Source organism: Trachinotus anak, unplaced genomic scaffold, assembly GCF_046630095.1.
Source record: "Trachinotus anak isolate AG129_WGS33_773 ecotype Australia unplaced genomic scaffold, CSIRO_AGI_Tana_v1 ptg000034l, whole genome shotgun sequence".
Lineage (NCBI taxonomy): Eukaryota > Metazoa > Chordata > Actinopteri > Carangiformes > Carangidae > Trachinotus > Trachinotus anak.
The window spans coordinates 6,610,907-6,623,833 of record NW_027273885.1 but is presented as its reverse complement, the minus strand read 5'-3'; the positions used below and the strand labels follow the sequence as shown (position 1 = coordinate 6,623,833).

Below are 12,927 nucleotides of genomic sequence, written 5' to 3'. Positions count from 1 at the left end.
CAAATCAAATACGATTAATAGTGTTAATTTTGTCACCTATTTTTGAAAATAGTCTTAGTCTAAAATAGAGTCATATTTAGTCTAACGTCATCTGTCCTCTTGCTGGTAAATTTTTAGTTTGCTGAAACTCTAGTTTCAATCAATGAAAACCTGACATTTTAGTCATTACTAGATGACTTGACAAAAACTTTTATGAACATTTGAATGTAGTTTTAAATCAAACTTCAGCAGAGTATTTCCCTGTTGAGTTCCCTTAGTTGATTTTAGGCTAAAAGACCTGGTGCTGAAAACTGAAAGGTCATTGTTGAGTTGAACACGTGTTTATAATTGTTTGCACACTTTCATTTATATAATTTTGGAAATAAATCATTTACACAAGCTGCAGTTAATATGAAACATCAAAGCTCTGAATGAATCATCCACGTTACACTTAACCAGAAGATATTGCAAATGGAATACATTTAGCGGGCATACAGCCATTCAAAACAGACAGGTCCTGACTAATCTAATGTGTCGCAACAATAATGTGGTGTGCAAAATTTATCAGGAACATAATTCTCGTCAATGTTATGACAAAAAAGGTCACTGTTGAATATATTTCACCACAATTAAACACACAAAACAACAAGGATGTATGTGATTGCTAATAATCATATTACTAAAGGCATTTGACATTTTCTTCAGTAGTTGTTATGATGAGGGAAAATCTGTCATATAGGGGATGGACACTGTGACAAAGCTACGTTTAAGGGCATATTTTCAGCTCCTTGTCTGGAGCGTTTATTTACAGCTCATTGATGTTTTCCTCCTGTTTCCCTCCATGTCTTCACGGCTTTGGAATGTCATGTAGGACAACAGATCCGTGATTCCTTGCCTTCAGTTTGGGACAATTGATGGCTGCTCCCCCACTGAGTTCACATTGTGTCAGCAGGTTTCCCGCCCTTCTCCAAGGTAGTCTCCTGATTTCCTGGTGGTGTAAATCCTGACATTCACGGTGTTCAACCACCACAAACCAAGAGACAACCCATAGGGCTTGTTTCACCACAACTGGAATATTCCCCTATTAATCATAGCCACATGTTGAGGCATCCCCTCTGTTTGAGTCTGCACCACGTGCAGGTTATGTAATGGCAACAACCGTGAAAAAACGAATGTACGGGAAGCTTTCACGTAACAGTGCATTGATTTAACATTTTGGCAAAAAAAGAGACAGCGAGTCTAACAAGGGAAATACTAATGAACTACAAAAAGTAATGAATTCATTGACATTCAGGTATATGCTCATCCTCGTTCTGTGGGAATGTTTTCCCATATGAGAATAGTTTTCAGCTGTATTCAGCTGTCATCATGACTTTCATCCAACATTGTCTGTCCTGGGTGAAACATGAGCCTGCTGCTGTTACAACCTGATATCTTTTAACATATTGGAACAGTTAGGATGGTCTTGATCCCCACGACCTCTTGACCCTCACTCACGTCTTCACAGAGCCTCGAAGAGATGCCTCATCTGGGGAGCCAAAGGAGAGACAGAGGGTGAGGTGAGGGTGGACATCCAGAGGTTTAGATGTGTCACTGATCCAACAGACATGCTTGACTTTAAGGCTACATTCACACTACTACGTTTTTGTTTTAAAACGGCATTTTAAAATGAAAACAATCTCCATCTATCCAGACTAGCATTTTAGCTCTGCATCAGAAACGATGTGCGTCCATACTGACACACCTGAAAACGCATACATGTATGACCATTCACAGACATGGGGCATGGGCGTGTAAAAGAGGAAGCCAATTGTCTTCTCTCAGGTGTACTCAGCTGATTACTTGTAGAAAACACTATAAATGAAGAAAGCAAAGACATTTGAAGTGTAAACATGCAGGATCTCAATGAACAACAGCTGCTAGCAAAGACAACAAGGTCAGTAACACCTGTAATTTATGCTTACACTAATGGTAGCCGAAGCTGATAAGAACCAATCAGGGAGTGTGTCTACATCATCTTTTCCAAAGGTCTCCATTTTCGCTCATCCAAACTACAACGCGATCCTAGTGTTTTAAAAGTAAAAGGGGGCCAGCAGTGTTTCCAAAAGGCTCAGTTTTCAAGGCTTGAAAATTCCAGAGTAGTATGGACATGAGTGGACATAGCCTAAGATTACACACTGACAGCGGTGCGTGATGTAGTCTCGGGCCTTCTAAGCTCAGGATTGGTTGGTTGGCTCTATTCAAGACCTTATGCCATTCTTTGATGACCCTAAACAAATTCCCTGTGTTTGGCAGTGGTATGATAGTATGTATCATATGTATTGTAAAAGCAGCAGTGCAAACTGTCAGAAGTGGAGATGCAAAGGGATGACCGTCCTCCCGCTCTCACCTCTGCTCATTCTCCATTTTCAACTTCTACATAAGCAAACATAAAAACCTTTTAAGTGATAAGTTCTTGCTACAGCCTAAATATGTCATTAAAGCAGAGGAAATGAGGAGGGAAAGGCACCGAGCCGTTGCTACATAGTTTTCAGCGTGGGAGATCATGGAGGGGCTGTGGGACTGTTTTAGGGCTTTCCAAGCTGTCATTCTGAGCCATAAATGAAAGCACAGCATCAATGTGGGAGCCAACCAAGCCAGTGGAGGCTCAAGGACTTCGTGCTTTGAGTCTTGGTTTCATATCAGGCCAACACCGCTTTCAAGCCTAACTTCTCGAGCTGTGTACCTGCCTTCCAGCCATGCATTTCCTCTCTAGATCCAACCTACTTCTCTGCATGTCACACTGCTCAGAGCTGTGCTCAGAGCCTTTCCCAGTCATTTTCGGTTATAGGTTTTTTCCTCTCCATCTCCGCTGTTTTTCCTCTCTATTTCAATGACACACTGAGGAAAAAAAAAACAAAGAAACAACTGCCCACTTTACCTCTCTTTGCCTCCTTCTCTCAGTCCACTCTCTTTACATTTCCTGCTCCTTTCCTCTCCCTCTCTGTCCACCTCCTCTGCTCCACTTATGCACCTCAGCAGTCTAGATTTCCTTTCCTCAGGTTATAATAGTTAGACTGTGAAATCACCCGGGCCCCCCACCCCTCCCTCAATCTCTTTGCCCTTCTTTCCCCTTCAACTCCCTAACATCTTTATCTCCCTCCACTGATCCCCTCCCTCCTCTACCTACTTATAGCCAATCTTTAATATTTATGGCCTCAAAGCTTGAGAAGTGGGAGGGGGCACAGGGGTTTAGCTCGCTTGTGATTACTCACGTGTTGTTAGGAACCAAACAAAGTAAGGTGGTTGCTCCACAAAGGTTGAGGCTGGGGAGCTGCAGCCTTGCAGAGCAGTACAGAGGCTGCCCAATCTCCTCACAGCCCCCATACTGAAGTGATTAGGCCACAGGAAGCTGAACCTGACATTGCTGACACTAGGCCCCCCTACCACATCCTGCCTCAACATCCACCCACACCACATGACACCACCTCTCTATGCTGACACTGGACTCACTGTGGCAACCACAAGGTTGATTTACCTCTTCTGATATGGTTACAGAGGATGGGAGAGCAGAGGATGTAGCAGGACACTCAAGAGAGTGAAATACAGCCAAGAAGGAACCTGAGATCAGAGGAAAAAAAGGGGAAAGAAAAATGCTTGTGGCAACTGCTTGCTTTATTGTCTCATGGTGTGGCAGATGTAAACAGGAACAAGCAATATAGTGGCCAATTTAAACTCAGCAAGTGATATAACTAGTGCAGGTGCTTTATTTTGGATTCTGGGATCACATGCATCAAGAGATCTGCAACAATATATAATATATATAATTTTTTTTTTCTTTTGGGGGGGGGTTTAATGTGTCTCGTGTACTGCATTATCCTACATTTGCTTCCTCATTTATCTGAAGAAAAAAGAGGAATATACATTATTTTGGCCCCCTGATGAGCAGTGCAAGATGCAATGTGGTAAAATACATAATGAGTTCAAGTAAACAATTTAGTGATTAAGATAACCTTCATGACAGAGCACTACTACCCTCTTGTGTTTGGGGGTGGAAAGGGCGGAATCAAGAACACGGAAACTGTCCTGTTTCATCTTGACTCTAGAGATTCTTCACCTCAGTTATGGACCCTCTCACTCATTCACTCACTCATTCAATCACTTACTCACTCAGTCACTCACTCACACACAGAATATTTAATATCAAAACCATTTTTTCCTCTCTTTTCTTTCCACAACTTGCTTTATTAGTATCTTAAATCACCAGCAGTTGACAAGAAAGCTGTTCACAGTACACCAGGCTTCTTCTTTTTTACACATTAGTACAAAAATGTTTGGTTTGCATTATCCATTACATATTCATAACATCTAACAATCAAAATTTGAATTTTATATTTATTCATTTGAATTATTTATTCAAAGGGAATAAAGTATATTCTTAATAAACTTTGTTTATTACATTCTGGTTAAATTAGGCACATATAGACATTATGAGCACTCGACAAATACCAACCTGAGTCTAACCACAAACTGCAGATAGTTCTTTCCTCTCGTTTTAGCTGTTATTTTTTTCTCTCTCTCTGTCTCTCTCGCACTCTCCTTCGCCAATCAAAATGTGTCTCTTTTTCTAAGTAGCGATTGCTCTCTGTTTGACTCCCATCTCCGGTGAAAGTGTTTCATTTCACTAATGCAGAAGTGAAACCAACTCCATTTAAAAAGGGAGTCTCACTGAATACTCAAGGGGCCGTGAGAATAATCAAAACACTGCAAGAGCCAGCAAGGAATACAAACTCCAGTTAAGAACAAAGGAAATGGAAATCAATGGCAGGATATGCAGATTTTTTGACAGCTCGACACGCAAATAATCTTTTGGGAGTTTGCCCTCTGTTGCCTTTGCCAGGTTAAAATAACAACTGAGCTGGGAAATATAAAATGCAGTATGATGAAGTAAGGGCACAGCATTACACCTACTTAGTGTTGTGTGAAGGTGTTCCAAAATAATCAATATGGAATGCACTGCATTGCAAGCAAGGTTGAACAGCCTAAGGCATGGTCATATCTATAAGTGCACAGCTACTAACTGCAAGAATTCATTTAAAGCTAAACATTGTATTATTTAACAGCCACACTTTATGTTTTATGCACAGTTGTATTTGTCAGTTTGTCGACACTTGAGGAGCTTGAGGAAAGACTCCATCTTATGGGCGTCTTTCTTGAAGCAGCTGAGTAGGGTATAGTCTCTCATAACTGATTCCAGCATCTCAGGCTGCGCATCTTCCTGGAATATTCCCTGCTCCATGTAGGGTGCGGTCAGCGTTCCCTCATCCAGCATCTGTGCAGCAACATTTCGTAACAATGGAAATATTAAGAAAATAATTTTTAAAAATGTCTATGGAGGGTTTTGAAGAGAGAAGTTCTAATATGCGTCAGTAGTATAACAATAAATGACTATAACTGACACTGGAACTAAAACCTGATTCATGATCTGTTGTAATTTGACCCACCTTCTTGATAAGGACCACCACCCCTTGCTCCAGACTGATCAGTTTCTCATACACCCACTTGGTCTTGTTGAGCAGCATGTCTGGAGCATCATCGTAGCGATCCAGCGTGGTCTGCAGGTAGACTAAAGGCTCGATCCACGACTGGACCAGCATCAGCACAGAGTGGAGCAACCATTTATCCTGCAGGGCACAAAGATGAAGAGCTGACACAGCTGGATGAATATACATTATAAACATATACTGATCGCAAGGTTGTCCTTAAACATAAAGATAACATAAAAATGCACAGCAAAACATGACCGAACATGATACAGCTATAATTATATTTGTAATGAATAGCAGCCATTTGTCCTTTAGGGTTTCTATAAGATAGTCACAAACAAACGTGGTCAAAAAAAGATTGAAGAACTTAATAACAGCATGGCTGTGGATCAGTGGCTTTTCAGCTACAAAGCATTGAGCAACAAAAGAAGGTCGAAATGTGGTGGATGAAGCAGTGGAGTCTGCTTAAAATCCCCTAAGCAGAGCAGACTGTAAAGCAAGAGCAAATGACCACCACACAAATGTCTATTAAAGCGCAGAGCAGGCAATATTTCAACACAAAAGGCAGAGGATAAATTCCAAACATAAAGAGGAGCCTTGCAGTATGTGCAGTTTCAAAGATCACACTTCATATAATAGTGATGACATAACTTTCAACCAGCAGTTGCAATATTATCAAAATAAGCCCTTAAAGAAATTGCTTTTGCTATTTTACTGTACTTGGCCTATGTTAGTTGAAGAGGCATTTTTCTGTAGAAATTCACATTAACCAAATTACAGTTATCATCAGCCAGTTCACCCATCGCTGCCCTTTGGCTCAATTTAGCTTCCACTCTACCAATCAAGTTGACCTTTAGCCAAAGAGGCTGCACCCTGCTGGACAGTAGCCACAGCCTCAGTAGGCACAGAGAAGAGTGTTTTGAAATGTTACACAGGCATGCATATTTATGAAATCTGAAGACCTTTTTATCACAATTACTGCAAACATTCAGTCACTCTGCGGCTGACTGGGGGTTCACTTGCACACTTGGACATTGTTATTGTAAAATAAAGCCTGGGCTATTAGCACAAGTGTGACTGCAAAGAGGGCAGAGATGTGCACGCTGACGTTCACGCATCAACACTACCCAAAAGCATGAACACACACACACACACACACTCACGGACAGATGCAAATACACACACATAGTAATTATTAACAGGCACACAACCAGACAGTTAGTAATAGGCTATACCTGCAAACACACATCCATACACTCACACAAATGAACCACGCAACAACCTATGCCTGTGTTTCTTTTTGCTTGTATTCAATCACTCTCAGAAAGGAATATTTAATTGTAATGTATTTGTCCACGCACACACAGACAGAGGTGCACACAAATCTGTGGTGATCAGAGGCTATGTACTTACAGATATCTGTTGGATTTCACTTTTGGAGCTGGGGATGGGTAAGGCTTTGGTGATGCATGCATAGCCAGCCTGGTTCCTCTGGAGCCGCAGTGGAAAGGGGACAAACATCTCCTCCTATGATCCATACAAGCATGGGGTTAAAAAAGCACATGAAAATACACCAGTGGAGTATATGCATGTGCCTGCATGCTGCTCGTATTTGTTACTGACTGACCCATTTATGATTTGATAAAATTATCAGTTTTGCTTGTAGTTACGTTTACTCTCTATATTCAGAATTAAAGCTCATAAGCAGCAGCAACCCAGTAAGTTTTTGCTTTTGGACTTCTATTTGTTTTGGGCTTTAGTTTGAAATGGTTACACTCTAGTCCTGACCCTGTTATATAACAGGTGAGCAACGCAACATTGTAGTGGATTTCTCTATCTGATCTGAACGCCTTCAGTTCACTTCGGTTTAGAGTTAGAAGAACACACAATGACAGAAACATCACACAAAAAGATACATCAGGGAAGCAGTGACAAAAGCTTCACCAGTGTCGGCCACTGGAGACACAGTAGAGGCAGATTTTGTTTTCCAACTTGTTCTCATCTGCAGACCCCATGCGGTGAATTCTCAGTAACAAGCTCTACATCATCCCATTTCAAAGACCATTTTGGATCTTGAGCCACCGAGTGAAGGGGATTCAACAGGCTGCAAAAGCTGTGCTCTCACTGCTGCAGTATATCATTATCACATTGGTATTACTCCACTGTAGGTCTCCTTCTTCAATAAAACATCTTTGGCTCAGGAGAGAAATAGAAGATTACTTTGAAGCCTGGAAGCGAGGTGATGATCATGTCAGAATCAAAAGCAAATAACACAGAGTATCTAACAGAAAAGTGTCAGTGCTTTTGCTCCAGCATATCGTGAAAAAAAGACTAACAAAAAGTCCCTTTGCTCTCGTTGTAGCCCTCATTCCAAGTGTTGCTAGATTCCACGATAAAAAATAATTGAGTTTGGAAAATATAGGCCGAGCTACTGAAACTATAACCAATGAAAAATGTCAGTTTAATTAATTTTTTGAATGAATATGTTATAAAACAACAGAATTTCATTGCTCACTGGTGGCCTCAGTTTTATTCCATATCAAGTTTTTTTTCTTCCACAGAAAAAGTAATGTAGACAGCTTCTTAAATGTAGAATCTCATATTGCTGTCACTAACCTTTGCCTGAGGCTACATTTCTGCAGCACTGATTTTCAAAATGCTGATTTCACCTTTCAGAAAAGAAAAGAAAAAAAAAAAAGTCATGCCCCTGAGCATCAAATGAGAATTCCTCCATGTATGTAATGGGTTTTCTCTTAATTGCACTGCAGCTGACTCCTCTCAGTCTAGTTACAATTAAAATGATTCTCAGCTGTCATGCGTTGCTCAGTGTGAAGAGTGAGTCAGTTTCTCCCAGGCTATATTCTTTAAGAGTAGGAGCCTGCAGATGCAACAGATCAGCTGGAACATTTTTTTTTTTTTCCATACAGAGCACAAGTGTAAAAGATTTACTCACAAACATAGAACACGATTCTTCAGAGACGCGGTAGATGAGCTCAGCGTGCTGGATGACTCGGTCTAGAAGTTTTTCTTGGGAGATGGAGATGCAGCTGGAGCTGCCCTGCTCTTCCCTACAGTCTAGTGGGACGCTCATAGTAAGCAGATAGGGCCAGAGCAAGGCAGCCCATACAACCTGCTGCTTGACTGAAGACAAATGCATGCACACACGTTTGTAAGTAAATACTCACCCAAACATGCACATAACACAAAACCGTTTTCTCTTTATCTCTTTTATTTGCTTTATTGCTGCCTGATTTACCTTCTTCAGATCACATAAGTGAAAATCACTGTACCAAAAATAAACGGCCGTGATCTTTGCCTGTTAACTACACAATCACAGCTTTCCCAGTCACCCCAGTCTTGATGCGTGATGCATTACCTGTCATCGTGTTCATTCTGTCAGTATTCTTCAAGCCCTTCTTGCTTTTTCTGCCATGCTGACTTCTATTATAAACCCTGACCAGGCCATGAATAGGGAAATGTCATTTTGGTCTTGCGTAAGCTCTGGAAAGAAGAGACCAGTCTTCCCATACCAAGGTGTTTCTTTTGTCATGCATACCAAGGTGGTAACTATAGCCAGGCATGCTAGGCCCGAATATATTTGTTCCTAATTAAAAATGCCAAACTGGGAATTTTTGTAAATATATCTGAAAACTCCTAATTGACCTAAATTTAAAAACAAATCGTAGTAAGTGTTTTGTGCATATTCATTCTATCCAAAATCCTGATGCCACTGGCCAATAATCCAAGAATGAAGATTGAGACTGATAAGATTTATCAGACAAAAGCTAAAAAAAGGGATGAGCTGTAAAATCCTTCTTTTCAGCGGAGGTAAGTATGTAATGTAGATTTAAACATGCATGACAGAGAAGGCAGAGGAAAAGACAGCATAGAACTGTAACAGGCACAACAAAAAGGAGCAGAATGAATGAGAGTCAGAAATCACTGGCATCTAACAAAACCCTTCAAATCTTTTTTTTTTTTTTTTTATTTTGACATTTATATTTTATTCAGCTTAGAAAACCATGGGTGTGCTGGAGTAGCTCTACCCAGAAGCTACGGTGTCCCAGTTGTAATGACTGTGTTTAGCAGTCATAGAAGGTGGCACGCATTTAGTAGTAATCCATGCCTGCATGAAACAATGCACCTAGGTAGGCGTAAAGGACTCCATTAAACACACCACTTTCTTTTTTCTTTTTCTTTTTTTGTGTTGCACTACATATTTTATCTATCCCTTATATCACTTCTATTATTAGTGTAATCCAGTTGGAAGTTTACCAATGATGGAATCAGTTGTCTGTCAGTTTACAGTGATACATTCATTCATGTATTTTAGATAAATATTAAAGGAAATGTCAGTTTTATTGACAGAAGGAATAAAGTACTGTAATATGTTATTGTTGTTATTGTTATTGACACAATTATATAGCCAATAAGGGTTGTTTTTTTATAACGTAGTGAACATTGAAGGACAACATTCAAGGAGCTCAAATGTCTGTTTCTTCAGTGAGGCATGTTTAAGGATAAGCTGAAGACCGACAATGGATCCGAAAGCAGCGGCCGATAGGGGTTGTGTTACCAAAGTCGACGTCACGGAGACAGCTCCTCACATATGTCAACCTGTTACATATGAAACAAAGTTCTCTTAACCTTTCTTTCACTCCTCCAGTTTTTCCTTCACCTCTGCCTTGGAGGAAAATCTTCAAAATGTATGCACTTCTCTCCAAAAATAAAATGACAAAAAATAAATTAAATCTTGTTATCTTAGATCTTCTTATGCTAAATCCTGCTAAATGTACACAGGCGGTAAGAGATCTGTGAAAACTGTATAATGGTAAATTAAATTCAAGTCATAGTTGTGATTACAACTTTATATGAGGGAAGTGATGCTCAGTCTTATCTGATTTGAATATCAACCAAAAAAGGTATTCGTACTTTTTGCAGCACAACCTGAAACAGGTTTAGCCTCATTTCTTGTTTCTGGGAGATTCTATAAATCATCTGAGATAAATAATGTAGGTGCAAGCTTCTTCTGTGCATCCACACTTTGAACCACATCAATGAGGGCATGCGTGAAAATGTATCAAAACTGGGTCTGTTATCACAAGTATTCTGATGTAGTATTACTAAGATTAATAATAATAAAATCATATCAATAATAATAACAACAATAAGAAAAACAATAATAATAATAATAATAATTATTATCATTAATATTAAAATGAGAAGAAGAAGGAGAGGAAGAAGAAGAAGAAGAACTTAATTTGATATCAATGCAAAAAAAAACAGTGTATATAAAGCAAGCATCGGTATTTCAGCCTCATTGTCCAATTTTGCTTATGGTACTAATACAAAAAAAAAAAAAGAAAAATACTATTCTACAGGTGAAAACATGGTTATGAATATTTTATTCAATTTCTGACAATAGAGCCCCCCTAATCCTAGACACACGTCCTTTAACTATTAGGTGATGGATGTTATTTCTCCATTTGGAACTAAACCCCAGGGTCGCTGCTCTCCAATAATGGCACCATGTGTCTTGTCAGTGGCTGTGGTTTTAGAGTTTCAATCATATAATGTGACACTGGTAGATGACCATTGGACTGATTTGTGCTTTTGGCAAGTTTTTTCATTTCTGTGCCACACTCATAGTAGGTGTACTCCTGCATCCCAAAGGGCTTGAATGCTTTTCATCTTGCACCGCACAAGAGGTTTTGTTAACCAGCTTTGCAGCTTGTCTTTGTTGTGTGAGAAAGAGGAGTAAGAGGTTTCTCATTATGCCTTAAAATGTGAAGAGCAGGTTGTTTTTTGTTTGTTTTGTTTTTTTTGTCTGTGTGATTGTGCCTAGGGTTACCTGGCCAGTGAAGGAAGGTTAAAGAGATCTGGCGCCAGGATCAGGAGCCAGAGGTCTAGCATGAGGACTACTGTCTCTGCTCTTTTTCCTCTCAGCCTGCGGTTTATTTGTTTTTGGTTGATGTGTTACTTTGTTTTTGAGTCTTGATTTTGGTATTATTTGTATATTTTTCTGTTTAATAAAGTCTGTGGATTTTTGTTATTTTAGAAGTGCATAGAAGTGGGTCACTGGTGGCATGTTGTGCGCCCCTTAGGGCCACCCAAAGGTGGGGCGAACACAAAAATGTCCACTCATTTCCCAGACCAGGTACTTAGAAAGCCGGCTACATTTGACTTTGTCCAGCTGATTTTGTTTTTGACTCAGCTAGGTCATTTGCACAAGTGACACTACTTGGCCTGTGAGGTCCATGATTGCTGTTTTACTTGGCTCTATTTTTGTTAATGGGGTATTTCCTAAATGTGTTTGCCAGCTTTGACTGCGCCTGAGTTCACCAGAGGGTCCTCACTTTGTTTTTTTTACATTACATTCAGACTTGTTTGAAGCTTTGAAGCTCCTTGTTTGGCGCTTTTATCCTTTGCGTCCTCTCATTTTCATTGTCATGAGTAGCCTGCATTTTCACAGCAGCAGCCCATCACTGCTATTCTCATCTTTGCAGGTACATTTTCATCTCTGCTCTTATATTGTCATTTGACAATACAGTCATGATGTACTGGAAACGCTGACTCTGAACTAATCCTCCGTTATATTTCATGCCAGATGGGTATGTTCAGATGTGAACAGATGTTTCACCACACCATTACACAGCTTTTTATTAATTTCTGATATAATACAGTGGTATCATCTGTGTCTAATCTCTTAATATTTTTCTAATACCTTTGGGAAGATCTGTTTTTTGCTCTAAATAGCTCTGTAGAGTCAATCCAGTGCTCACATAACTGCCTCCACAATTTCCTTTGCAGGATATCCTCATCCTTACAGGATGGTGTTTATGGTTACTGGAGCACATAGTGTCTGTTGTGTTTGTATATGTTGCATGTCCATTTCTTCAGAAGTCTTTTCAGACACCACTAAAAAACACTGCGGGGCTGCCCATGGGTCGACTGATTTACAAAGTGACGCTCTGCTATTTTCTTGCAAGATATCTCCAAAACAACATATACACACTTTTATGTCTGCAACAACATGTCGCACTCACAAAACTGTGTCATTTCCTTTACAAAAGAATGAAAAAAATGCTTTTGATGTTCTCATAATCTTTTTTCTTGTAATTTTACAGTACTCACAATCTTGGTTAAATTATTTCACAATAAGTCCAATCAATTTTGATTCATTAATTTATTATTCTTGGAAGTGTGACATATCGCTTAGCTAAGTACTCAACAACATGTAAAGATAACACCTGAGATCTTTGCATTAGCTAGACAACAGAACACTGAAAGGGTAGACCAGAGCCAAAAATTACTCATATTAACCAATGTCCAGATGTTGGTTATCCCTATGTGACATAAAGCTCTATTGTTGTAAAAAAAAAAAATATATATATATATATGTATATATGTATATAAACACGTT

The 12,927-nt window shown here is 39.6% G+C and overlaps 1 protein-coding gene across 1 annotated transcript; it reads right to left on the bottom strand.

The window, feature by feature from the left end:
- Positions 1-4,182: 4,182 nt before the first annotated feature.
- Positions 4,183-8,984, bottom strand: smtla (somatolactin alpha). The gene is made up of 5 exons (XM_071471899.1): positions 8,881-8,984; positions 8,458-8,645; positions 6,918-7,031; positions 5,463-5,642; positions 4,183-5,290 (listed from the first exon to the last, which is right to left on the bottom strand). The coding sequence occupies exons 1-5, from the start codon at positions 8,894-8,896 to the stop codon at positions 5,096-5,098; spliced, it is 693 nt and encodes a 230-aa protein (XP_071328000.1). The 5' UTR covers positions 8,897-8,984; the 3' UTR covers positions 4,183-5,095.
- Positions 8,985-12,927: the final 3,943 nt, after the last annotated feature.